This window comes from Globicephala melas, chromosome 15 (assembly GCF_963455315.2).
Source record: "Globicephala melas chromosome 15, mGloMel1.2, whole genome shotgun sequence".
Taxonomy (NCBI): domain Eukaryota; kingdom Metazoa; phylum Chordata; class Mammalia; order Artiodactyla; family Delphinidae; genus Globicephala; species Globicephala melas.
The window spans coordinates 86,308,545-86,330,692 of NC_083328.1; the positions used below are offsets into that span (position 1 = coordinate 86,308,545).

General features: G+C 60.9%; 3 protein-coding genes across 4 annotated transcripts in view; 2 read left to right on the forward strand and 1 right to left on the reverse strand.

Annotated features, from left to right (window-relative positions):
• Nucleotides 1–1,131: 1,131 nt before the first annotated feature.
• On the forward strand, nucleotides 1,132–2,824 carry LIME1 (Lck interacting transmembrane adaptor 1; the record flags this gene model as incomplete). The annotated part of the gene is made up of 4 exons (XM_030841636.2): nucleotides 1,132–1,212; nucleotides 1,272–1,359; nucleotides 1,444–1,793; nucleotides 1,892–2,824. Coding segments are annotated over 4 exons (804 nt in total), but the record flags the coding sequence as incomplete, so codon positions are not given.
• Nucleotides 2,825–3,029: 205 nt separating this feature from the next.
• On the forward strand, nucleotides 3,030–6,754 carry SLC2A4RG (SLC2A4 regulator). The gene is made up of 8 exons (XM_030841553.3): nucleotides 3,030–3,335; nucleotides 3,626–3,750; nucleotides 4,668–4,777; nucleotides 5,270–5,448; nucleotides 5,520–5,620; nucleotides 5,709–5,946; nucleotides 6,034–6,125; nucleotides 6,214–6,754. The coding sequence occupies exons 1-8, from the start codon at nucleotides 3,030–3,032 to the stop codon at nucleotides 6,323–6,325; spliced, it is 1,263 nt and encodes a 420-aa protein (XP_030697413.3). The 3' UTR covers nucleotides 6,326–6,754.
• A 167-nt stretch (nucleotides 6,755–6,921) lies between these two features.
• Nucleotides 6,922–22,148, reverse strand: part of ZBTB46 (zinc finger and BTB domain containing 46) — a 57,202-nt gene continuing 41,975 nt past the window's right edge. For both annotated transcript variants that reach the window (XM_030841550.2, XM_060284447.1), the window contains exons 4-5: nucleotides 12,621–12,796; nucleotides 6,922–10,193 (exon numbers count right to left, since the gene is read on the reverse strand). In XM_030841550.2, coding sequence (XP_030697410.1) covers nucleotides 9,819–10,193; nucleotides 12,621–12,796 — 551 coding nt within the window. In that variant the 3' untranslated portion in view covers nucleotides 6,922–9,818. The remainder of the gene's footprint in view (nucleotides 10,194–12,620; nucleotides 12,797–22,148) is intronic.

Consider the following 22,148-nt stretch of genomic DNA (forward strand, 5'->3'; position numbering starts at 1 on the left):
CCGTGGCTGTGCGGGGCCAAGAGGGAGCGCCGTTATCGAGGCAGGAGGACCCGGTGGGGTGGGGGGTGTTGGCACCCTGGGTCGGTGCCCGCCTGTTTTGTCGCCCACATGCACCCACTGCATCGTGGGTGGAGACAACAGGATTTAGGGCCTCCGATCAGCACCAGCTCGCAGCACACCCCTGCCAAGCCCCGTCTAGGCCCCAGGCAGGGCCACGGCAGGTGGGTGAGGCTGCCGTGGCGGCTGCGTGGGAAGACGCGGCGTGGTGCACGGGCAGGAAGTTAGGTGGGGAGCTGGGCCAAGGGCGACACGAGGCCTTGCGGCTCGAGGTGCCCAAGCTGCCCGCCACCCTAGGTGCTGAATGGGCCCTACCAGGTCAGGGCATTGGGACCTGGGCCCTCTGGTGAGGAAAGCCCACTCCCTGGGTCTGAGCAGACTGGCCCCCACTTTCGGAGATAGCTCCACGCTGCTGGCCCCTCACCTCCGGCACCTGTGCCAGGACTCCAGGCAGCGGACGTCCGATGGCAGGGGCAGTTGGAGGGGAGGGATGGAGAGCCAGGGGTGGGGTGGTCAGTGTCCAAAGCAGCCCTTCCTGCCTGCTGACCCCCAGCTTTCCAGCCTCCCAGGGGGTCAGTCTCTGTAGTGGACAGCTAGGGGGCATCACCTGGACAGGAGCCATGCCTGGGCAGGACATGGCTGTAGGTGAGTCTGTGGCCTGTGGCTTGCTAGCCTGGGGTGTGACCTGGGGGCCTCCCCGGCTCTCAGGTTTGGCCTCAGTGACCACAGTGGGGCCTTGGCCAGGTCCCAGCTGCCCTGCCCCTCCTCAACTGGCCGTGCTTGGACATCACTTGAGTCATCTTTGCCAACTCAGGTCCTCATGGGGGCCAGACAGAGCATGCCTCACCCCTCACCAGCAGCCCCTGCGCAGAGGCGGGAGGGTAGGCGCTGAGGCTGTGTCCCCTCGGCCTCCATAGGAGAGAGGGGCTGCTGAGCCCTGGGGTTTCCTGTGTGCTGAGCCAGAGCACGGGGTGGGGGACCTTCTGGCAGCGCCCACACACACACACACACACACGTCCCTACTGGCCTTGGACCGGAGGCCGACGCCTCTGACCCGCACCTCTGCCTCCCCGCTCTGATGACCCTCCTGCACCCAGGAAGCGGGCACAGAGGCAGCTGTCTGGGCCACAGAGCAGTGTAATGCCAGCAGAAGCGGTGAGTGCCAGGGTGTCCCTGCGGCCAGCAGGGGACCGGCCAGCCTTCCTTGCCCCCAGTCACTGCTGAGACGACCCTACCACTGCTCCCTCGGCAAGTCGGACACCAGACTGCACGAGCTGCACCGCAGCTGGCTCTGCAGCAGAGGTGAGCTGGTGGAAGGGCTGGGGCCTAGCAGCGGGCAGGCGTCCCCGGACCCCTAAGTAATCTCTGCCCTGCCCCCACCCTCAGCCCCACAGCCTGCCAGCATGGATCTGCGCCCACAATGGCTGGAGGCGTCCAGAGGCACGACGTCCAGGCCCCCGGCAGCCTTCCCACACCAGGAGCTGCCCCTGGTCACGCCCTCCACCGGCCCTGAGGCCACCTATTCCAACGTGGGGCTGGCTGCCATCCCCAGGACCGGGCTGGCAGTCACCTCTGGGGTGTGGGCAGGGGCACAGCTGACCAGCAGCTGTGCCAGGCCCGGTCCCGAGGCCAGACCCGTGGGGGCTGAGTATGCGTGTGTCCAGAAGCTCAAGGGAACAGATAGGGGCCCCCGAGGCCTGGAGCACGGGAAAGCTGAGGCGACCCCAGCTGCTCAGGTGAAGTGAAGGGTGTGAGGTAGGGTGGGCGGGACTGGGCAGATCCTCGGCCGAGCGGGTGGTGCTGAGCCCTCCCTGGACTGGCTTCCTCTCTCCAGGTGGACATCCTGTATTCCAGGATCAGCAGGCCTAAAAGGAGGGACCCAGGACCTTCCACAGACCAGCCAGGCCCCAAGGGTGGGGAAGCGAGTTTGGCTCTGGGGAGGGACCTGGCCTACGAGGTCCTCCCTCTCAGGGGCCTGGGCGTGGACAAGAGCCTCCTGGAAAACGTGTATGAGAGCATCCAGGGGACGGAGGCCCCCGGGCACCTGGAACCCCCCAGCTCCAACTCCTACCAGGAGAGGACATGTGCAGGGCATGGAGACCCCCTGCTTCCTGTCTAAGCCTGGGGAGGGGTCTTCATCCCCTCTGCCCTGAACACCCAGGTACAGATGATCCTTCCTCCAGAGTGGGGTGCGACCCCTCACTTCCCACAGAGTCCCCTCCCCCACACGCGGCTAACAGCACGAATTCCGGATAGCAGTGCTGTCAGCCTATGGGGTCCCTAGGGTCCTGGCTGCCATGTCCTCTCTAGGGCAGGGTCTCAATAAAGCCCCAGCTCAGGGAGCATGAACACTGCTATACCTCAGCCTGCTCTTCTTGAAAGCCTGGGAGGCTTGGCGGGGTGGCGTCTGGAAGGAGTGAAAACCTCTCCTTGGGAATGGGCTTCCTCCCGCTGGGGGTGCTGGGTACCTGCGCCCTGTCACCTGGGGCCGCCGGCTGGTCGGGCTCAGAAGACCGAGTGGGGAGGGAGGCAAGCCCTGGCGGGCGGTCCTCAGGCCGAGGGGCTCCTCCGAGCGGTGAGCCGGCCCACAGGGTGGCTACCCCAAGGTGGGACCTGAACCCTGAACGACAGGGAAGGCTCCGCCACCCAGCCCCTGGAGTTACATAAGGGGCGCGGGAGGTGGGCAGTCGTGCGTTAAAGAATAACCTGCTCCCGGGAAGGCCGCCAAGGAGACGCGGCCTCCTCCCGGGTCCGGCAGCTCGCGCAGGGGCATCCCTCGAGGAAGCCGGCCCGCCCCGGCGACGGGGGCGCCGGGGCGGGGGCCGTCGGGCGGGCGGGCGCCAGGATCCGGGCCCCCTCCCGGAGCGGCGCGGGAGCGGCCAGCGCGGGAGCAGCCGGCCAGGGGCGGGGTGTGGCCGCGGGGCGGTCCAATGGGCGCGGGGGGGGCGGTCCAATGGGCGCGGGGCGGTCCAATGGGCGCGGGGCGGGCGGGGCCTCGGGCGAGGAGGGGGCGGGGCCGGCCGGCAGCCTCCGGGCGGCGCGGCGCGGGCGGCGGCCGATCGAGGGCGGGGGTCGGTGGCCCGGCCAGCCCGGCCCAGCCCGGCCCGGCCCGGGGCCGCGTCCGGAGCGTCCGCCCTCGCCGCTGCAGCCTCGGTAACCGGCCGGCCATGGAGGCCGAGCGCCCCCCGGCGCCCGGCCCGGGCTGCGGGCGCCCCCCACTCCGCGCCGCCGGCCGGGACCCCGCGGCCGCGCCCGTGTCGGTGCCCGCGCCGCCGCAGGTACCGGGCTGGGGGCGCCGACAAAGTTCCCGCTGCGAAGATGGCGTCGGGCTGCACGAACTTTGGGCCCCGGGGCGGGGCGGGCGGGGGCGGCGCGTCGCCGCGCGTGTCCGTGGGTCCGGCGGGGCTGGGCCGGCGCCCGGAGCGCTTCCCGCCGCGGCGGCCGGGGGCGGGGCCGAGGGCGGGGCCGCACCGGCCGCAGCCAGTTTGGGGGCGGGCACCATCGGGTCGGGTTGGCGGTGGGGGTGGGGACTCGGCCGCTGCCCGCGCTGAGCCGGCCGCGTCCGCAGGGCCCTGCCGTGGAGTTCGCGCTGCCGCAGGAGCCGGAGCCGCGGGCCGCGGACCTCGGGGCCCCGGGGGCGGGGGCGGCGGGGCCACCGACGCCGTCGGCGCACATCCCGGTGCCAGGGTATAGGTGAGCCGGGGTTCGCGTGCCAGGCCGAGGGGGCGTGTGCACCCGTGCGCCTGTGTGTGCAGGGGTGGTGGATGGGGCGCGGGCTGGAGCCTTCCAGACCCCACCCCTGCGAGGGGCGCCTCGGTGGAGGGCAGGTCAGCATCCTGAACTGGGTTTCTGTCCTTGCCTTTCGGCTCTCCAGCCCTGGAGGAGTTAAGCAGAAATGACCCATGTATCAGTATGCCTTGTTCCTCCCCAAACCCTGAGAGCCAGAGCGCAGAACTGGGAGGGGGCGCCTGTCAGCCTCTGTGCCCAGGAGGCTGTGAGGCCCGCGTGGAATCGACTGTCCAGGCATCCCGGGGCCCCTGATGGCTGTCTCGCCAGCTCTGTCTGCAGAGAGAGAAACCCTCCCAGGTGCCTGACACCCCGGGCTGGCTGCGCAGGCGGGGGCGGGCCCTGGCCTTGCCCGCTGGGGCCCAGGGACCCGCTTGTGCTTGGAGCCCAGGCTCCGCTGGCTGCTGCTGGCTGCTGGCTGCTCCCGCCCTCCCAGGTCTGGCGCTAGGCCCGCAGCTGCTGTTGCACAACCCTGGTTAATGTGTGATTGCGGGGAGGGCTGGCCTGGCCTGGCCCCACCGGCGGGGCCTCAGACCCCTGTCCAGCAGCAGGGTCTGAAGGAGCCACGGTGGAACAAAGCCCAGGCTGCAGAGAAGTCGGGCTTTGGAAAGACCCCAGCCCAGGCTTGTTCCCGGTGGTTCCTGGGGATTTGGAGCTCGGCAACCCGAGCTGGAGGTGGAGCTGGGCCTCCTGCCCGGCTCCTGGAGTGAGGGAGCTGGGTGCACACACGTGCCCAGGCCTGCACGTGTGCCGGGACGGGGACGGGCCTGGAGTACTTCTTGGGCCCTACCCACCCCTCCACCCCCCATCCCCATCTGCTCCAGAGCCCCCCCAGGAAAAGCCCGGCTGGACGAGGTCATGGCTGCTGCAGCCCTCACAAGCCTGTCCACCAGCCCCCTCCTGCTGGGGGCCCCGGCTGTAGCCTTCAGCACAGGTGAGACTTAGAGGCCTGGCTTGGGGTGGGGGGTTCCGGCAGGGCTCAGGACCACTGTCCCTCCAGGACCCTACAAGCTGCTGTGGGGCAAGCAGAGCCGCTCACCTGGAATGCCATCTTCTAAGTGCATCCATCTCCTGAGGCCTAAAGCGACATCAGGACCCCCACGGCCCCTCCCTGCGGCCAAAGCTGCAGTGCCCCAGGCCTGCAGGCCTCCGTGACCTGTCCATCTCCACCTGGCTGGCCAGGCAGCTCCCCACCCCGTGCTCTTCTGGTCTTCCTTCTCTGTGCTGGAGAGGCTCGTCCCCGGGCTGCCGTGGTCAGCTCCTCCCGGCCACTACCTCCTCCAAGAGGTTCTTTGCCCTCCAGGCTCACCTGTGGACAGGTGAACAGGCGGAGGTTTTGCACTCAGGGACTCGTAGCCAGCAGCGTCTGCAGCACAGCCGTGGCCCCCAAAAGTCCTGATGCCGGCACCGGTGTGTGTGTCCGCAGAGCCCAGCTTGGAGTCTCGGAGGGAGGCCCCGGTGCGGCCACCGGGCAGCAGCGGCAGCAGCGGGGATGGGGGCTGGGGCCCGGCCAGTGACCAGTCCTCTCCATCTACCCCGTCGCCCCCGCTGCCACCTGAGGCAGCCCACTTCCTGTTCGGGGAGCCTGCCCTGAGGAAGAGGAAGGTGAGCCAGGGCAGCCCTTGGAGCGGGGTGGACGTGGGGGGCGCCGAGGCTGACCGCCCCCTGTCACCCAGAGCTCGCTGCAGGGGCTGTTCCAGTGTCTGTGGAAGCGCTGCGGGAAGGTGCTGAGCTCGGCGTCAGGGATGCAGAGACACATCCGTCTGGTGCACCTGGGGTGCGGCGGGGCCGGGGGTGGGGGAGGGGCGGGGGGCACCAGGCAGGCCCCTGCGTCAGCTCGCACCCCACCCCCCGCCCCCCAGCAGGCGGCAGGCAGAGCCAGAGCAGAGCGACGGCGAGGAGGACTTCTACTACACGGAGCTGGATGTCGGCGTGGACTCGCTGACCGATGGGCTGTCTGGCCTGACCCCGGGGTCCCCCACGGCCTCCGCGCCGCCCGCCTTCCCCCGCCTGGAGCCGCTGGAGCCCCCGGCCCTGCCCAGCCTGCTGCGCCCGCCCGCCCTGCCCCCACCCCCGGTGCTGAGCTCCCTGCCCGCCCCCCAGGTGTGCGCCAGTGGCCCCGCTTGCCAGGTGGGTGAGGCCTCGGGTGGCTCTGGAGGGGCGCGAGGCCACAGCGGTGTCTCCTCTCAGGGCTGCCTGGCACCCGTCCACCCGGAGCCACAGCCCATCCCGGTCAGGGCCTGCGCGCCCGCCCTGCCCGCCAAGCCCGGTGCCAACCCGAGGTGCGTGTGTGTGTGAAGGGGCCGGGGAAGGCACCGGGCAGGAGGCTCCCGGCCCGACAGCACCCCATGCCCCCCATGTGTCCCCCAGGAAGCCCCGAGGTGACGCCAGGAAGTGCCGGAAGGTGTATGGCGTGGAGCACCGGGACCTGTGGTGCACGGCCTGCCGCTGGAAGAAGGCCTGCCAGCGCTTCCTGGACTGAGCGCCGCCCGCCGGGGCCTCTCCTAGCTGCAGGGCCTTCTTTCTAACCGGGGGGGGGGGGGGGGGCCCCACCACTCAAAGTGCCTCTGAAGAAACCCGCCTCTTGGCCTTTTGCACTAAAGCCAGACCTCACAGCTGTCCCCTTGGCCTGGGGTCCCCAGGGGTGGCCGCCCCCCACCTGTCGGCCCCGGACTTGTCAGGGGTGTGACGGGCCCCGCTTTGGGGCCACATGGGGCCGTCCTCGATGCACTTTGAGGGGTGTCGGGGAGGGGGCGCCCCTGCCCGCACTTAATCTGACTGTTTGAGGGCCCGGGTGCACATTTGTACCGTGTTTGCCAAGCTCAGGTGTCTCACGTCTGGGCTGAACCAGGCGAGGAGTAACATTAAAGATTCGGGATTTTTCCAAAAGCTGTGTCTGCCTCCTGGGGGGAGGGACACGGAGCCGGGACCCCGCCATGGGCAGGGATGGCGGTGGGCAGACAGGAGGCCAGCAACCAGGCCACAGAGGGCTGGGGGTGGGGGTTACTCTCTGGCCCCCTCTGCCCAGGGTGAGGCCGGAGGAGGAGATGCTGTCTGAAACACACACGAGGCATCTGCTCAAGCAGCAATTTCCCAGTTTATTGAAAGTGATCGCTTTGCAAGAAAGTCTAACTAATCCCGTCACAGAAAGGAGACGCACAGGCGGGCCCGGAGTGCGCCCGGCGGACAAGAAATCTCAGGACCACTAGGGAGGAGGCGCTGTTGGCCGTCGGCGGCTCCGGGGAAGCAGGCGACGGCCGTGATGCCCCACTGACCAGTTACAAAAGACGCCCCAAATATGAAACGCATCTCCAATACAAACACAGGTTTATAGTAATTCATATAAAGTCGATATAATATAGATTATCCCCAGAAAAAAATCAACAGTCTTCAAACACTGCCCTTTTTCTGTTTTGTTTGTGTTGACAGGTTGAAAGCATGTTGAAAAAATAAATATTTAAGAAAAGCACACACACAGCGCCCTCACTACAAGTAGTTCTAAAAAGGGCCACATACAAAACACAATATAGGATCTAAAAAATAAAAACACCATTAAGTATGGCTTTCTTAAGAGTTGCACATGTCACAGAATGAGCGAAAATAAGATTATATTTCATATAATATTGCAAAAAGTTCCAGTTTTTGCATTTTTTCAGAGTTCTCTTTTTTAAAAAGGAAGATGTGCAAAGTTGGAAGCAGTAGCTGTGTTCTTTCAGTTGAGGTCCCTATCCAGTCCTGGCAGTGTTGTGACTGTTCCCAAACCCAGAGTTCAAGCATACAACCCGGTCAGGATCCAGAGCTTGATACAAAATCTTGGTTCCCCGCCCCTCCCCCACCCCCAAAGACCTTGCCGCCTGATGGACCGCGTCCCACATCGGCGTTGCAGACACCAAACACAGACGCACACAGACGGAAAGGTACAAAATGTGAGATGTGATCTACACGCTTTTCCGCTTCATAAAAAAATATTTATTAGTTTAAACATTGATTTGGGGGAAAAAAAAGATCACGTTAAAAAAGAAACCTTCGTTACACGTCTTTCCCTCCACGCCTCTGGAGGCGATGTGTTCGCCTGCATCTCTGAAATCCAGCTCTCGAGTTAACCGCACACGAGAATAGTGAACACACGGGGCTCGGGGGCGGGAGGTGGGACCCTCGGTTTTCCAGGGTATTGTTTTGAGGAAGAAAATGCCCTTGTGGCACTGAGGGCCCCGTTAAAAGTCAGCCAGGACGGTCCAGAGCGGGAGTGAGCAGGTCCTGAGTGTGGCGCAAAGGTGGCCCGGGGCGCGGGCGGCGGGCTGAGAGGTGGCCCCGTACAAAACCCAGAGACGCTTGGCAGCAAAGGTCTGGTTTCCAAACGCATTTGATAAGAAAGTAAGTCTGTTTATAAAAGGGGTTAGAAAGTGGGGGAAAGGTACACAGTGGGGAGCCCCACTGTGAAAGGCAGACCGGGGCACCGGCCCCGGAGGCACCCCAACCTGCCCTGGGCTCCTGCCCCCGGCCCGGCCCGGCCCTTCCCTAAGTATGCCGGCGTTGAGGAGTTCGCAGCGTCCCCAGCTGAGGATGGGAGGGCAGCCCTCTTCTGACTGAGAGAAAGGTGGCTATGTTTAAAACAAGGCAAAACAGAAAATGACGCTGCGACTCCTCCCCGGGCAGGGCTTCAAGGACAGCACCCGTCCGTGTCCACGCAGCCAGCCACTTACTAAGGAGGGTTCTGTGGGGTTTGCCTTTCTCCACCTAGAAAGAGTAGATGGGACCCGGGAGAAATGCAGTAAAGCCACTCGGCTTGCAGGCTGTGGGGAGAGAGAAAATCAAGCCAGCGTCTCCTTCGGCTCTAGCTCAGCACCCAAGGGGCCCTGGCACGGTGTCCCGCAGCGGCTCCCAAGCGAGGCGGGTGGAGGGGATGGAATGTACGTGTCATGAGCCTGAAAGGGAGACGGGCCGGGGTTGGGCCCACAGTGTCCTCACAGCACACGGCGGGACCCCGGCTTCTCAGAAAAAAGATAGAGAAGGGGTCGTAAGCGTGTTTAAAAGACGGCGAGGGGGCTTGGGAAGAAACCAAAGGAAAGACACGTCTGCGAGTGTGGTCGAGCGGGAAAGATAACGCCAAACAGAACCATGTCACGTGCCAGCCTCAGTTTCCTTAGCTACTCACGGAACTGGGGCCCGAGCACCTGGGGAGGGGCGGCCCCCGCAGGCGGCGTGAGCAGCAACGAAGGCAAGCCGCCCGGAGCGGTCAGCAGGAGTGGCCTGGGCACGGCAGGACGGGAGGGGCGGAGGGGCGAGCCGGCCCAGAGAAGTGCACACAAAGAAAGAGGAGGCCCCTACGGTGGGAGCACCTGGGCCCCTGCCCAGCTGCCTCGGGGGGGGGGGTAGCACCTGGGCCCCCTGCCCAGCTGCCTCGGGGGTGGGTAGCACCTGGGCACCCGGGCCGAGGTCGGCTGCTGCTGTGTGTTGAGCACCAAAGCCCAGAGGCGGGGGGGCCGCGGGGCTTTCTGGACGCCAGACCTGGATCTCGCAGGCTGCCACCGGACGGCACAGCCCTCGAGGGCGGGGGCAGTGGCAGCCGCCAGCAGTGACCCCACTGCTGAGAAGGGGGAGCGGAGGCGGGGGGACTCGGCCCTGGACGGGCCCAGGGTGAGGAGAACTCTCCTAACAGCTCCCGGACCCGGGCCTCGGGGCCACACTTGGGACCACAGCCAGCGCTGGCCCTTTCCGGACCACACGTCACGGCGCGTCCGACGCCAGACCGGTGCGTCCTGGGCACCCCTGATGCCCGCCCCGCGCCCCTGCTGGGGGAGGTGACAAGGGCTCTCCCTGGGCTCAGACCCGCCCCACGCGCGTCCCCAGCCCCACTCGCTGGGGCAGCGCCCGCCTATGAGCCCCGGGTGTCCTCGAGGGGTGGGGGAGAGCAGGTGAAGGGGGCCCGGGGCGCACGCAGGCGGGGGCGGCCGCGGCCCAGTGCCCGGCCCAGCCTAGGAGATCCAGGTGAAGTCCTTGTCGGTGCCCCCGGCAGGGCTGCGAGGCCCCCGCGGCGAGTCCTCGACCTCCCTGTCGTCCCCCAGTAGTGCGTCCTCGGGGGCCAGGCCCACGTCGTCCTCGTCCTCGCCCAGCTCCTCTTCGCCCTCGCCGCGTGGGTCCTCGGGGTCCTCCAGGTACGGCCCGTCGCCCGCGAACAGCTCAGGAGAGCCCTCGGCGCCGCCGCCATCCAGGGGCCCGGCCCCGCCGCCACCCGCGCAGTCGGCACACACGCCGTGGCGCCGCGAGCCGTGCTTGATGCCCACGCTGGCGGCCGACATGAACACGCGGCTACACAGCTTGCACACGTACTTCTTGTCCTTGCTGTGCACCTGCGGGGGGACAGCGGTCAGTGCGGGGGGACGATGGTCAGTGTTGGGGGACGATGGTCAGTGCGGGGGGACGGGGGGATGGCGGTCAGTGCGGGGGGACAGCGGTCAGTGAGGGGGGACGATGGTCAATGTGGGGGGACGATGGTCAGTGCGGGGGGACGATGGTCAGTGCGGAGGATGGCGGTCAGTGTGGGGGACGGTGGTCAGTGTGGGGGATGGCGGTCAGTGCGGGGGGACGGTGGTCAGTGCGGGGGGACGATGGTCAGTGTGGGGGACGAAGGTCAGTGCAGGGGGGATGGCGGTCAGTGCGGGGGGATGATGGTCAGTGCGGGGGCACGTACTGTTAGTGAGTGGAGGGGGAGGTCTGGGTGGCCCAGAAGCTGAGATGTGGGTGGGTGGGGGCAGTCTGCTAGGCTGCTCAGACCCCTAGCCCTGGCCGGGGGCCGCTGCACAAAGCCGGAACACGCAGAACTGCAGGTGCCGCCAGAACTCCCCCCACCCAGAGGGCTGCTGGGCACTAGGCCGGCCGTGCCCCCCCACCCCGGAGGCTTGCCGCCCCCACACCTCCCAGCGAAGCAGGCAGAGCGCTCACCTCTGCCCGCCCCCCGCTTTTGCCCCATGAGGGGATGGCCAGGGCTCTGGCGGCTCCCGGCTTGGGCCTGGGGGGCCTGGGGGCACAGGTGATGGGAGCCCAGGACAGCAGTGACCGAGAGGGACTCGAGGCACCTGCCTTCTGGGAAGCCGTCAGGACAGCCGGGAGCTGGGCTGAGTGCCCAGCCCGCGGGGCGGCAGGGTCGGGGGTCTCAGGGGGACCGTGATTGCTGCTTGAATGCTGCCTCCTGCCTTTCTGAATTCTCCAACCGACGGGCCTGGCCGAGCGCCCTTGGCTTCCCAGCTCAGCGGTCCCGCAGACCACCGTGAACGTCTGCCCCGTCACAGCCTTCCCTGAAACCCGACCACGAGGACCTACGACTGCTGCCAACCAGCCTAGGCAGGCGAGAGGCCGGATGCGCCCTGGCCGGACGTCAGGAGGAGCTGGGCCGCCTCACAGGTTCTGATTCCAGAAACGAAGCCTCAAGTCACTCGGCTCCCGGGACCCTTCCTGGGTCTTTTTCATTTGTTACATTTTAAACCCAGGGCTTCCGGGACCCCAGTCCGGTCACAGCAGGGCTGGGCAGTGGGGACAGCTCCCAGGGAGCCACGGAGCCTGTCCTCCAGGACCAGATGGCTGGACACTCGTCCCAGTGAACACATGGATGGGCGGGGAAGGATGTGGGCGCCGTGGAGACCCAGAACTCGGCTCCACAGGGAGGCGGCTGCTGAGACTGCCCACCCACCCCCTGCCCCCTGGCTAAGCCTCCCGGGGCGGGTGGGGCAGGAACAAGCTGCCCTTCTGCCGTCAGGGGAGGTTCAGCTGCCTCCCAGCCCTGCAAACCTGCCCGTCGGGGGGAGTCCGCCAGCCTGGGCCCTGGCTCCGAGGGCTGCCTCCCCCTCCAGCTTTTCCACCTGGCCTCAGGGAGCCTCCCCGGGGAGCCCAGCCCCAAATGAGGCCCAGGCCGTGGGCTGTCCCTCGCTCCCTCGCGTGGCTCACCCCGTTGGGGCCACCCCTGAGGTCTCGCCTCGGCCCCCCTCGCCGCAGGGATGTGGCCCCTCCACCCCTCCTGCTGGTCAGAGGATCAGGGTGCTGCGGGGGTCCGGCCCAGCCCGTGTGGCCCTGAGGCCCCCTCACTCATGACATCACCCCAGCGTCCTCTCCCCACCCATGCCCCAGCCGCCTGGCCTCCCTCGTTTCTCACCCACCCAAGAGTTCCTCACGCTGTGTTTTGATGAATCTGCCTCCCTGTTTCAAGGGTGACCTTTTCTATTACTTCCTGGCCAAGCAAATTCCTCTGCGCAGCACCTGTTCCTGAGCTGCGAGCCAGGCCGTCAGAACCTTCCAGGGGCTGCTGGGGAGAGAGGCCAGGGTCCCACGGCAACTGCAGGGTGGGGCACGGAGGAAGTGGCCACGTGGCAGGAGCCGGGGGGCAGGGGCAGGGTCCTGGCAGGTTAGGGAGCACCTGCAGAGGCCGGGCTGGAGCAGAGGGGGTCCCAAAGGGGAAGCTGAGGAGTGGGGCTGCGGGGCGATGTGCTCACCTGCCCTTCTGCACCTGGGGCCGGGGGCAGAGCTGCTCAGGAGGGATGTGGGCTTGGGGTGCCTCCCCGCTGTCCTGGTCTTTCCCACTGCCGGGCGGACCCCACTTCAGGGCTTCCCGTGGCATCCTGGACAGCCCAGGGCCCCATCCTGCCCGGACACCGCAGCCCCATGCAGAGCGTGCCCTGGACCGACCCTGCGCTGACCGCACGCTGACCCCATGATGACCCCATGCTGACCCACGCCGAGCCCCCACTAGCCACATGCCGGCCCCACGCGGCCCTGCGCCCGCTCACCAGCGTGTGCCGCTTCATGTGCTCGCGCCGCGTGAACTTCTTCCCGCAGATCTCGCAGGGGTAGGGCCGCTCGCCCGTGTGGGAGCGCATGTGTCTCTTGAGGATGCACTGGTGCATGGCCGAGAAGCTGCAGTAGGGGCAGCGGAACTTCTTCCTGATGACCGTGAACTCATTCACTGCAAGACAGGTGGTGGCCGGTCAGCCTGCGGACCCTGCACAGCCCACCCACCTCCCGCGCTCGGCTGTCCCGTGGGGCTGGGGGTCGAGAGCCTCCAGTCAGCCTGGCCCAGAGCAGAGAGGGCTGCTCCCACGTTCTAAGAAAGCACGCTTCTCACATCAGCCAGTACCTCCCGTGTCAGCCCCTAAAACACACGAGTGCACGCGCGGAATCAACAGACACGGGAGCGCGGACCCGTCTCCGCCCCGTCCACGTGTCCGCACGGCGCAGCCAGGGCAGGGGTGCCACCTGCTGGACACGGCCCAGCGAGAGGCCACCAGCCCCCGATGCACAGCAAGCTGTCCCTCCCCATGTTTCGGGGATACCCTGGGCCCCCGGGCCGGGGCCACATTCCAGGGGGCTGGGGGAGCTCAGGGGTTGGGGTCCGTGGGGTCAGTCCCGCTCTGCGAGGCCCCCGGGCACTGGGCAGCTCACCCCGAGTGACGCCCTTTGTGCCGAGCACCCGCGGACACCACAGTGACCCCCCTCTTGAGCCTAGGGGCATCCATCGAGGACTCGGCCCTAAGGCCTCCCGGGCTGGTCGTCCCCAGCTCACCAGGGCTGCTGGGAGCCCCCAGGTGCTCGACAGCACTTCGTCCGGGTGGGGAGCCCGGGGCCATGTCTGCTCTCGGGCCTCTGGAAGCGGACCCAGCCCTCACCCCACCCACAGCGCTCACCGGCCACACCCCAGCACCTGCACCCAGGGGACAGACCAAGGGTCCCGACGGTCAGGCCAAAGGCAGGCAGGGGGAGGAATGCACAGCAGCAGCGGGAGCCCCGGTCAGACCCCACGAAGGGTCCGTGCCTGCCGGGCCCCGGCCACGCCCACAGCTGCCCCCGGAAGTGCCAGAGGGAAGCAAGAAAACAGAGGCTGCAAGTGACCCAGCCCACGGCGCGCAGAGAAGCCGGGGAAGCCAAGGTGACCCAAGCCGACCCCTCTCACTCGAGGGAGCCGGCCGGGCCGCTGCACAAACGACGGGACGGCTCCATCCTGCCCAGCTCCCCCAACCCCGGGCCACCCCGCACATCACACGGGGGCAGGGCCCTCGCCGCCATCTCCGCGAAGCGTGAAGCGTGCCCCAGGCCTCCAATCCATTCCGGTGCTCAGACCCAGCCCCGGGCAGGTCGCCATAGAAATGGTGCCAACTGGAAGGTGCACTGCAGTGACACGGAGCCCAAGGCCCTGGACGCACCCAGGTCCCCTGAGCATCGAGAGGTTGGCACTCACTCTGCGCCTCCATCCCTGAAACACACCAGGCAACACTGGGTGTAACGTTTTATTTTGCTTCTTAAACAAGCCGTACATTTTCTCCTGAGACATCTTAAAGGGTGCCTAAATAATCAAGCAAGCAGATTGCTTTATCTTCCAGAACACCGGTCAGTGAGGCCGTCTGCAGGGCCTGCCAGGAGCCTGGCCATTCTCATGGACCCAAGAGCTCTCACTCTGGCATCTCCCGCACCCACGGATGGCAGGCACCAGGGACACACCGCCCAGGATGACCCCTGTCCACGCGCAGGCCAGACAGCTTCACCAGGGGAGGCCATCACGGCCGCAAAACGGCTGTGCGGACCCCATCACAGCTCATGACCGATGCCACCCCTGGGGCCCAGCCGCCCGCTTGCCTGACGGTGTCTGTGCACCCAGAAGGGGCCCCACGTCCCCACAAAGGCTGGGCAGTCATCAGGTGTCTCTGAGAATCCAAGCCCTGTCCTAAGAAGTAAGGCATTTTCTCACGTGGAGGAGCTTTCGACATGCATGTGGCTGGGAGCTGGGGCAGACGAGAGGCGAGAGGCATGGACAGTCGCCCGTACCCCTTCACGCAAGGCGGCCACAGTTCACAGCATGACGGCTGTGACCACATTTTCGTGCTACGATTTTTAACCGTTAAGTTCTTAAATGTGCGAGTACACCATGATTTGTTCAACAAACATGTAAAGTGTTTCCATTTTTTTACCCTTGTGAACAATGCTTCAGCAAAGTGCTTACAAAGGAACCTTTGCCCCTGGAGAGAAATCCTGAGAAGTGGGCCATGCCGGCCGTCGGGCCCCGTGGGCCACGCACCCTCAGTCCTCCCGAGGGCCAAGGCCATGCTCCGGTACGCGGGACACAGATGGTGGTCACCGCTGTTAGCAGAGCTGCTCCCTGCAAGGCTGTAGGCCGGGGTCCCAGCTGCAGGGGCGACCAGAGCATCCGGCAGCTCTTGGACCCACGAGGAAGCAGCCCTTCCCGGGTGGCAGCTCCAGCCTCCCCACGGAGGGCCCGCAGACAGGTGGGTCCGGGTGAGGGTCCAAGACAGGACAGAGGGAAGGGCACCTAGCCTGGCACGTCTGGATGGACCGCACCTGGCAGCCCCCACTCTACGTCTCCCTTCCTGTCTGACCACCAGGCCCGGCCCAACCCGCCTGGTCGACGAGGCAGCAGCACGGCCCTCCACACCTGCCTCCCGCCGGTTCCCCGAGCACAGACCCCGGTTTTCACGTCAGCACGGAACACAGCAAGTGCACCACCCACTCTGGGATGGAAAAGGCAGGTGAGGAGACAAGCTTTTAGGTTATTTTATTTCAAATAACTTTTTTGAGTTATTTTCTGCTTTCTATTTTGCTTCTATAAACATTTAAAATCTGACTTATTTACTCTAGGCTGCATTTAACAATTCAGACCTACATGTTAAAAAAACACTCATCTCTGAACATAAGTGCTGTACTTTTTCCCCAGAAACACAGTTCAGCTGCGCGAACATGAGCGTGACCCCCGCCCCACGCCTCCACTGGGCACACAGCTGCAGGCTTCTGAACCTACTGCGCCATCAGGGAAGTCCCAGATATCCACAAACTGGGCAGCTTAAAGCACCAGACACCTGTCCTCTCTGTCCCGGAGGCCATACATCTGAGGTCAAGGTGTGGGCAGGGTCGCACTCTCTTCAGAGGCTCCAGGGGAGGGTCCTTCCTGCCTCTTCCAGCTTCTGGAGGCCCAGGCGGCCCTGGGCTTGTGGCTGCATCTCTCCCGTCTCTGCCTCCGTCTTCTCATAGCTTCTCCTCTGTGTCTGTGTCTCCTGTCTCTTATAAGGACACCCAGGACACCCATCACTGGATTTAGGACCAACTGGATATTCCAAGGTGATGTCATCTTAAGATCCTTAATTTAATTATGTCTGGAAAGACCCTTTTTCCAAAAAGGGTCACATTCACAGGTACCAGGAATTAGGATGTGCACGTGTCTTTTGGGTGGAGGGCACCATGCAACCCACTACTTTCATGAACAGTACTGAGGAAAGTTTTCATTGACTGTTATGATTAAAATAACTTCACATTGGGCTTCCCTGGTGGCGCAGTGGTTGAGAGTCCGCCTGCCGATGCAGGGGACACGGGTTCGTGCCCCGGTCCGGGAGGATACCACATGCCGCGGAGCGGCTGGGCCCGTGAGCCATGGCCGCTGAGCCTGCGCGTCCGGAGCCTGTGTCCCACAACGGGAGAGGCCACAACAGTGAGAGGCCCGCGTACCGCAAAAAAAAAAATAATAATAATAATAATAATAATAACTTCACATGGGAAAGAAGCTAACACTTCCATAACGCGTGGTTTACAGTCTATATGTCTTAGAAAACCTTTCAACGTCATGTAGTTTGACTCCCATAAGCACACTAATAAAGCCTTAAAAATCCACATAGAGAAAAAGTAATTGAAATACATGAAAAAGCACAAATAGCATCAAATTGAAACAGACACTCTCTACCCATCTGCCCTCAAAATGGAGCCCCTTTGTCTGGAACCAAGTGTCCAGGATGAACGGCGAGCTTGCAAATGAGGAAGTGACGTCAGACGCTGGCACCAGATTATCTAAAGTATGAAGTGCAGCAACACTGAGCTACAACTTTGCAGAAACGTACATACGAGAATACCACTCAGCAAAGCAGCCTTAGAGGAAGCCACGTCTCCGCGCAGCCCTGCAGAGAATCAGACCTGTCGTAAACGTCACTGACGAGTGAACATTCCAGAACGATTTCACGATAACGCACAGGACACCAAGGGACCGCCAGCGAACGGAAGGCCCTGGCAGGTGGCAGGTGAGCAGAGGGGAGGCTCCTCCGGAAGGCACTCAAGTCCTTAGTCCGTCACTGTCCTGGATTTGTACTCTTCCTCTGATCGTAATTCTCAAGACACTGCACTTCAAGTGCATTTCAGAAAGGGATTCTAACGTGGACCAAACTTTGTTCTTCCATTTATACATTCACGCGGCCGCCACTCATCGTGTGTCAGAACATAGTGAAGCTATGACGTGTCCAAATTACTTTCGGAAGGTTTTGAACCATACGTGACGCGCACACACCTTAAGTGTACCTCTCGGTGAGCTTTCACCTGCAGAAAGGCCTGGGAACCACCACCCGAACAGGACGCCGCACACCCAGGGGCCTGCGGCCGGTCAGTACCACCCACCCCAGGCGACGGCCGCTCGGCTACCCATCACCAAACGCTGGGCTACAACTCGGTCTGTGGGGACCTGACACCCAGGTGTGGCCTTGCTCGTTGCCATGTTGTCATCCACGTGACCACAGGACCCCGTGCCTGTTCGGCAGCGACGGGCAGTGGGCCAGGCTCTCACTTCTGCCGGACGCGCACCTGAGAAGAACATGTGGGCCCCAGTGGAATCAGCGTCTCCCAGCCACCGCCGACGCCTCGCCCCGGTCATTCGCACGCCTTCTTCTGTGTCAGCATCTCCCAGCCACCGCTGACGCCTCGCCCCGGTCATTCACACGCCCTCTTCTGTGACGTGCTTGTCACGTCTTCTGACCCTTCACTGAGCTGCTTTTCCTTTGATGTTTTATTCTTGGGGGTATTTTGTGTGTGTTTGTTTTTTTAATTTTCTGGCTGCACTGCATGGCATAGGGGATCTTAGTTCCCCGACCAGGGATTGGACCCGGGCCCCCTGCATCGGAAGCTCCAAGCCCTAACCACTGGACCGCCAGGGAAGTCCCATATGTTAATTTTTTTAATAAAAAATTTTATCAAACTTTCATCGCGAGTGCTTCTTAAGAAGTTCTTAGGGCTTCCCTGGTGGCGCAGCGGTTGAGAGCCCGCCTGCCGATGCAGGGGACGCGGGTTCGTGCCCCGGTCCGGGAAGATCCCACATGCCGCGGAGCGGCTGGGCCCGTGAGCCATGGCCGCTGAGCCTGCGCGTCCGGAGCCTGTGCTCCGCAACGGGAGAGGACACAGCAGTGAGAGGCCCGCGTACCACAAAAAAAAACAAGTGCTTAAGAAACTTTGCCCATCACCATGATCACAAGCACCACCGTCCCCTGCGAACCACGTTTAGGTTTGTGGTCATTCCCATCTTAATTCTGAGGCAGGAATCAAGATTCATCCGCGCCAGCATCCAGCTCACTCGGGTCCCCATGTTGGAAAGACCACCCGCCCCAGCGTCCTTGACGGGGCCCACGTCACGGTCCAGTCAGACCCTCACCCACGGCCTCCTTGCCTGGCCCCCTCGGCCGCTGTCAGGCTGGCCGTCTGCCCCTCCTCCCCTGGAGCCCCCGCTGTCTGCGTTGACCCTGTTCCCAGTCTCTGCACCCTGCGGCGTCTGGGGCCCTGTGACCACGGCAGGGCTGCCCTCCCGGGGCGGGGGGGTGGGGGGCATTCCAAGAGATGACAAATAACCGGGCTGTGAGCACAGCTTCCTGGCGACCAAGCCAGAGCCACCCTGTCCTCTACCAGCTCTCACACTCTGAGTCACAATCCCAGCCTGATCACCCCACGACCAGACAAGCAGGGGCAGCCCCGTGTGCCCAACGGGGCTGCCCTCTGCTCAGTTTTGATACACCGTGTTTTTCAGGGAAATTGCCCATTTCTTCCAACTTGTCAAAGGTATTAGCACAGAATTGTTCACGATATTCTCTTACTATCATTCTAACGTCTATAGGATCTTAGCAATGATCTTTTTTATACCTTTTATGGACAATCAACTTCCCTCTCTTTTTACAGATCACTGTGATAGGAGTTTGTCTGTTTCATTCATCTTTCAGTGCACTGGCGTTTGGCTTTGGTCATTTTTCTATTGTCTGTCTGCTTTCTGTTTCATTGATATTTGCTCTCTGTTTTGCTCCTCCAGCTTTCTTTGGGTTTAATTTGCTATTCTTTTTTTTTTTTTTTTTTTTTTGCAGTACGTGGGCCTCTCACTGTTGTGGCCTCTCCCGTTGCGGAGCACAGGCTCCGGACGCGCAGGCCCCGCAGCCATGGCTCACGGGCCCAGCCGCTCCGCGGCATGTGGGATCTTCCCGGACCGGGGCACGAACCCGTGTCCCCTGCATCGGCAGGCGGACTCTCAACCACTGCGCCACCAGGGAAGCCCTAATTTGCTATTCTTTTTCTCACTTCTTGACCGCCCAAATTAGAACTTTCCTTCTTTTCTAATAAGTGCAACTAGAGCTATAAATTTCCCTTAAATACCACTTTAGGTGTATCCTACAAGTTTTGATATGTTGAATTTTCATTATCATTCAGTTCAAAATATTTTATAATTTCCATTGTGACTTATTCTAGTATCTTTCTATTGTTGATTTTTTCAATCTAATTTCACTGAGGTTAGAGAGCACAGTCCGCATGATTCCATCCTTTGGGATTTGCTGAGACCTGCGTCACATTCCCGCTTGGTCTATCTTGTAAATGTTTCCTGTGCATTTGGAATGTTCTGCACTTGTCTGGTGCAATGTATGACTTGGTTAACCATGTCGTTACAGGCCAATACTTCTCTGAAAAAAGATGCAAAACTCCTGAACAAAATAGCAAGCTGAGTCCAACTGTATAGAAAAAGAACAGCATCTTGTGACTCGGTGGGTTTATTCCAGGAATTCCAGGTTAATATGTGAAAACTGTGTCCAAACCTTCTCCATCCTTACTGACATTTTGTATGCTGATCTATCAGTTACTGAGGAAATTTGTTTAAAATTCTCAACTCTAATTGTGGACTTGTTTCTTTCTCCTTTTAGTGCTGTCAATTTTCACTCCATATATTTAAGAAGCAAGCCTATGCATTTCAGGGTCTGCGTTTCCCACTGAACTCTCTTGTCATCGTGTAGTGGCCTTAGAGCAACACCCCTCCCAGTTTACTTTGCTGCTGACATCAATAAGCCTCTTTAGGCTGGTGTTTCCTTGCTTTCTCTTTTTTATCTTTTTGCTTGAAACCTTTCTGTGCTCTTATCTGCAAAGCATGTTATCTACAAACAACAAATTTTCTTTAAAAAGCAAGCTGATAATCTTTTCTTTTTCCTGCAGTGTTCAGTCCATTGGTAATAACAGGCTTATTAGTAGAGTTGGGTGACGTCTACCATCTCCCTATGTGTGTTCTATTCTGTCCTTTTATGGTTTTGTTCCTTTAAACTTCCTTGCTTGTTGCTTTCATATTAATCACGCATTATCCCATTCTTCTCTTCATAAGCCTTTGAGCTGTACGTGATGATTTTTGCCATTATTCATTGCAACTTTGTAGAAAAGGCAAGACTCATCCAACGGCCAAGCTTGCCGCCCCCGCCTCCCCACTTTGTGCTGTTTGTGTCATGCGTTATGCTCCGATTTGAGTCAAAAACCCCACAAGGAGCCGTAAATATTGCCTTAAATGATTAAGATCTTTCTACGGAGGGCTGGTTTTTAGTACTTCTTGTCGGCCGGCAATGAATCCCCTCGGTTTTCTTTTCTTTGTGTGACATTGTCATCACGTAGCCTTGGTCTCTGGGGGATACTTTTGCTGGGTATAGAATACTGGTCTCGGCATTTCTGCAGCGCCTCAGAGACTAGCGCCATCGTTTCCATTGAAAAGTCAGATGTCAATCTCGATGTTGTTCCTCTTAATGTCTTTTTCCTCTGGCTGCTTCTAAGATTTTTTTTTTTTAAAAAACCTTTATATTTTTAAATATTTATTTATTTATTTTTGGCTGTGTTGGGTCTTTGCTGCTGTGCGCGGGCTTTCTCTAGTTGTGGCGAGCGGGGGCTATTTTTCAATGCGGTGCACGGGCTTCTCATTGTAGTGGCTTCTCCTGTTGCAGAGCATGGGCTCTAGGTGCACGGGCTTCAGTAGTTGTGGCGCATGGGCTTAGTTGCTCCGTGGCATGTGGGATCTTCCCAGACCAGGGCTCGAACCCGTGTTCCCTGCATTGGCAGGTGGATTCTTAACCACTGCGCCACCAGGGAAGACCAAGATTTTTATTTTTGTCTTTGGTTTTCAGTAGTTTGACTACAACATGCCCAGTTTTGTTTTTTGGTGGTTGTTTTATTTTAGTGTTCATCCTGCTTTGGGTTTGCTGAGCTTCTTGAATCTGTGGATTGATATCTTTCATCAGTTTTGGAACGTTCTCTGCTATTGTCTCTTCGGGTACTGCTTCTGCTCCATTTTCTCTCCTCTCTCCTCTGGACCCCAATTACACATGTATTAGACATTTGCACTGCTCCTCTGTGTGTCTTTGCTTGTCCCCATGCTTTTCTTTCCTAAGCTTCAGCCTGGATCCTCTCCATCGCTCTGTCTTCCAGTCTCCTCGTCCTGTCTCAGGTGGTACCCAGACTGCTGTAAACTACTTAATGGATCCCAGCCTCACACATTGTATTTTCAGTTCCAGCAGGTTCGCTGGACTCTTTTTTACAGATTCTTCCTTCCCTCAAGGACTGTAGCCTTCACGTCCCACCTGCACTGATTGCTCCCCAGGATGTGTGTGTGTGTGTGTCTATGTGTGTGTCTATATTTGTGTATATGTGTATGTAAGTGTGTGTATGTATGTATATGTGTGCGTGGTTTTGGGAGGCCAGCTTTTCAGGTAGTTTTTGCCTGGAGGGTAAGCCCAATACAAGCTAGTCATGGTTAAAACTGGAAATTCAAATTTTATTTCAGAATTCTTTCTTTAAAATAAATTGGTGCCTTTTCTTAGCTCCTGAGTTATGTGCAACCACCAAACTGACAATGATCCAGACTGGATTCTTAAATATTTTAAATGCAGTCTAAACAGTAAGTTAGTATCCCCAATCAAGTAGGAGTCCCCATTTCTACACACATACACACACACATGCACACACACCCTACAGCACATGGTTGGTACACGAGTTTGTGAGGTCACCCAGTCACATTTTGTGAAAGTGGTAATAGGCCAGGAAGCCCACAGTAAACTTGTAGACATGGAGCAAGTTTTGTGGCAGTAAAGAGACCTAAATTACCAACCTTTTATTATTGCAATCCTTTGTATTCAAGAAAGATTAACATTACATATTGATAAATTTTTCAAAACTCTTTGAAATCAATTCCTGAGCCAGGATATTTCAATGAGAAATTCAATAAA

What these genes read in the sequence shown, in the direction of transcription:
- SLC2A4RG (XM_030841553.3), top strand. Translation starts at nt 3,030, where the DNA reads ATGGGCGCGGGGCGGGCGGGGCCTCGGGCGAGGAGGGGGCGGGGCCGG. An exon ending in ATCCGTCTGGTGCACCTGGG is followed by an intron (nt 5,621 to 5,708) that starts GTGCGGCGGGGC and finishes GCCCCCCAGCAG; the next exon opens with GCGGCAGGCAGAGCCAGAGC. An exon ending in GCTCCCTGCCCGCCCCCCAG is followed by an intron (nt 5,947 to 6,033) that starts GTGTGCGCCAGT and finishes GTCTCCTCTCAG; the next exon opens with GGCTGCCTGGCACCCGTCCA.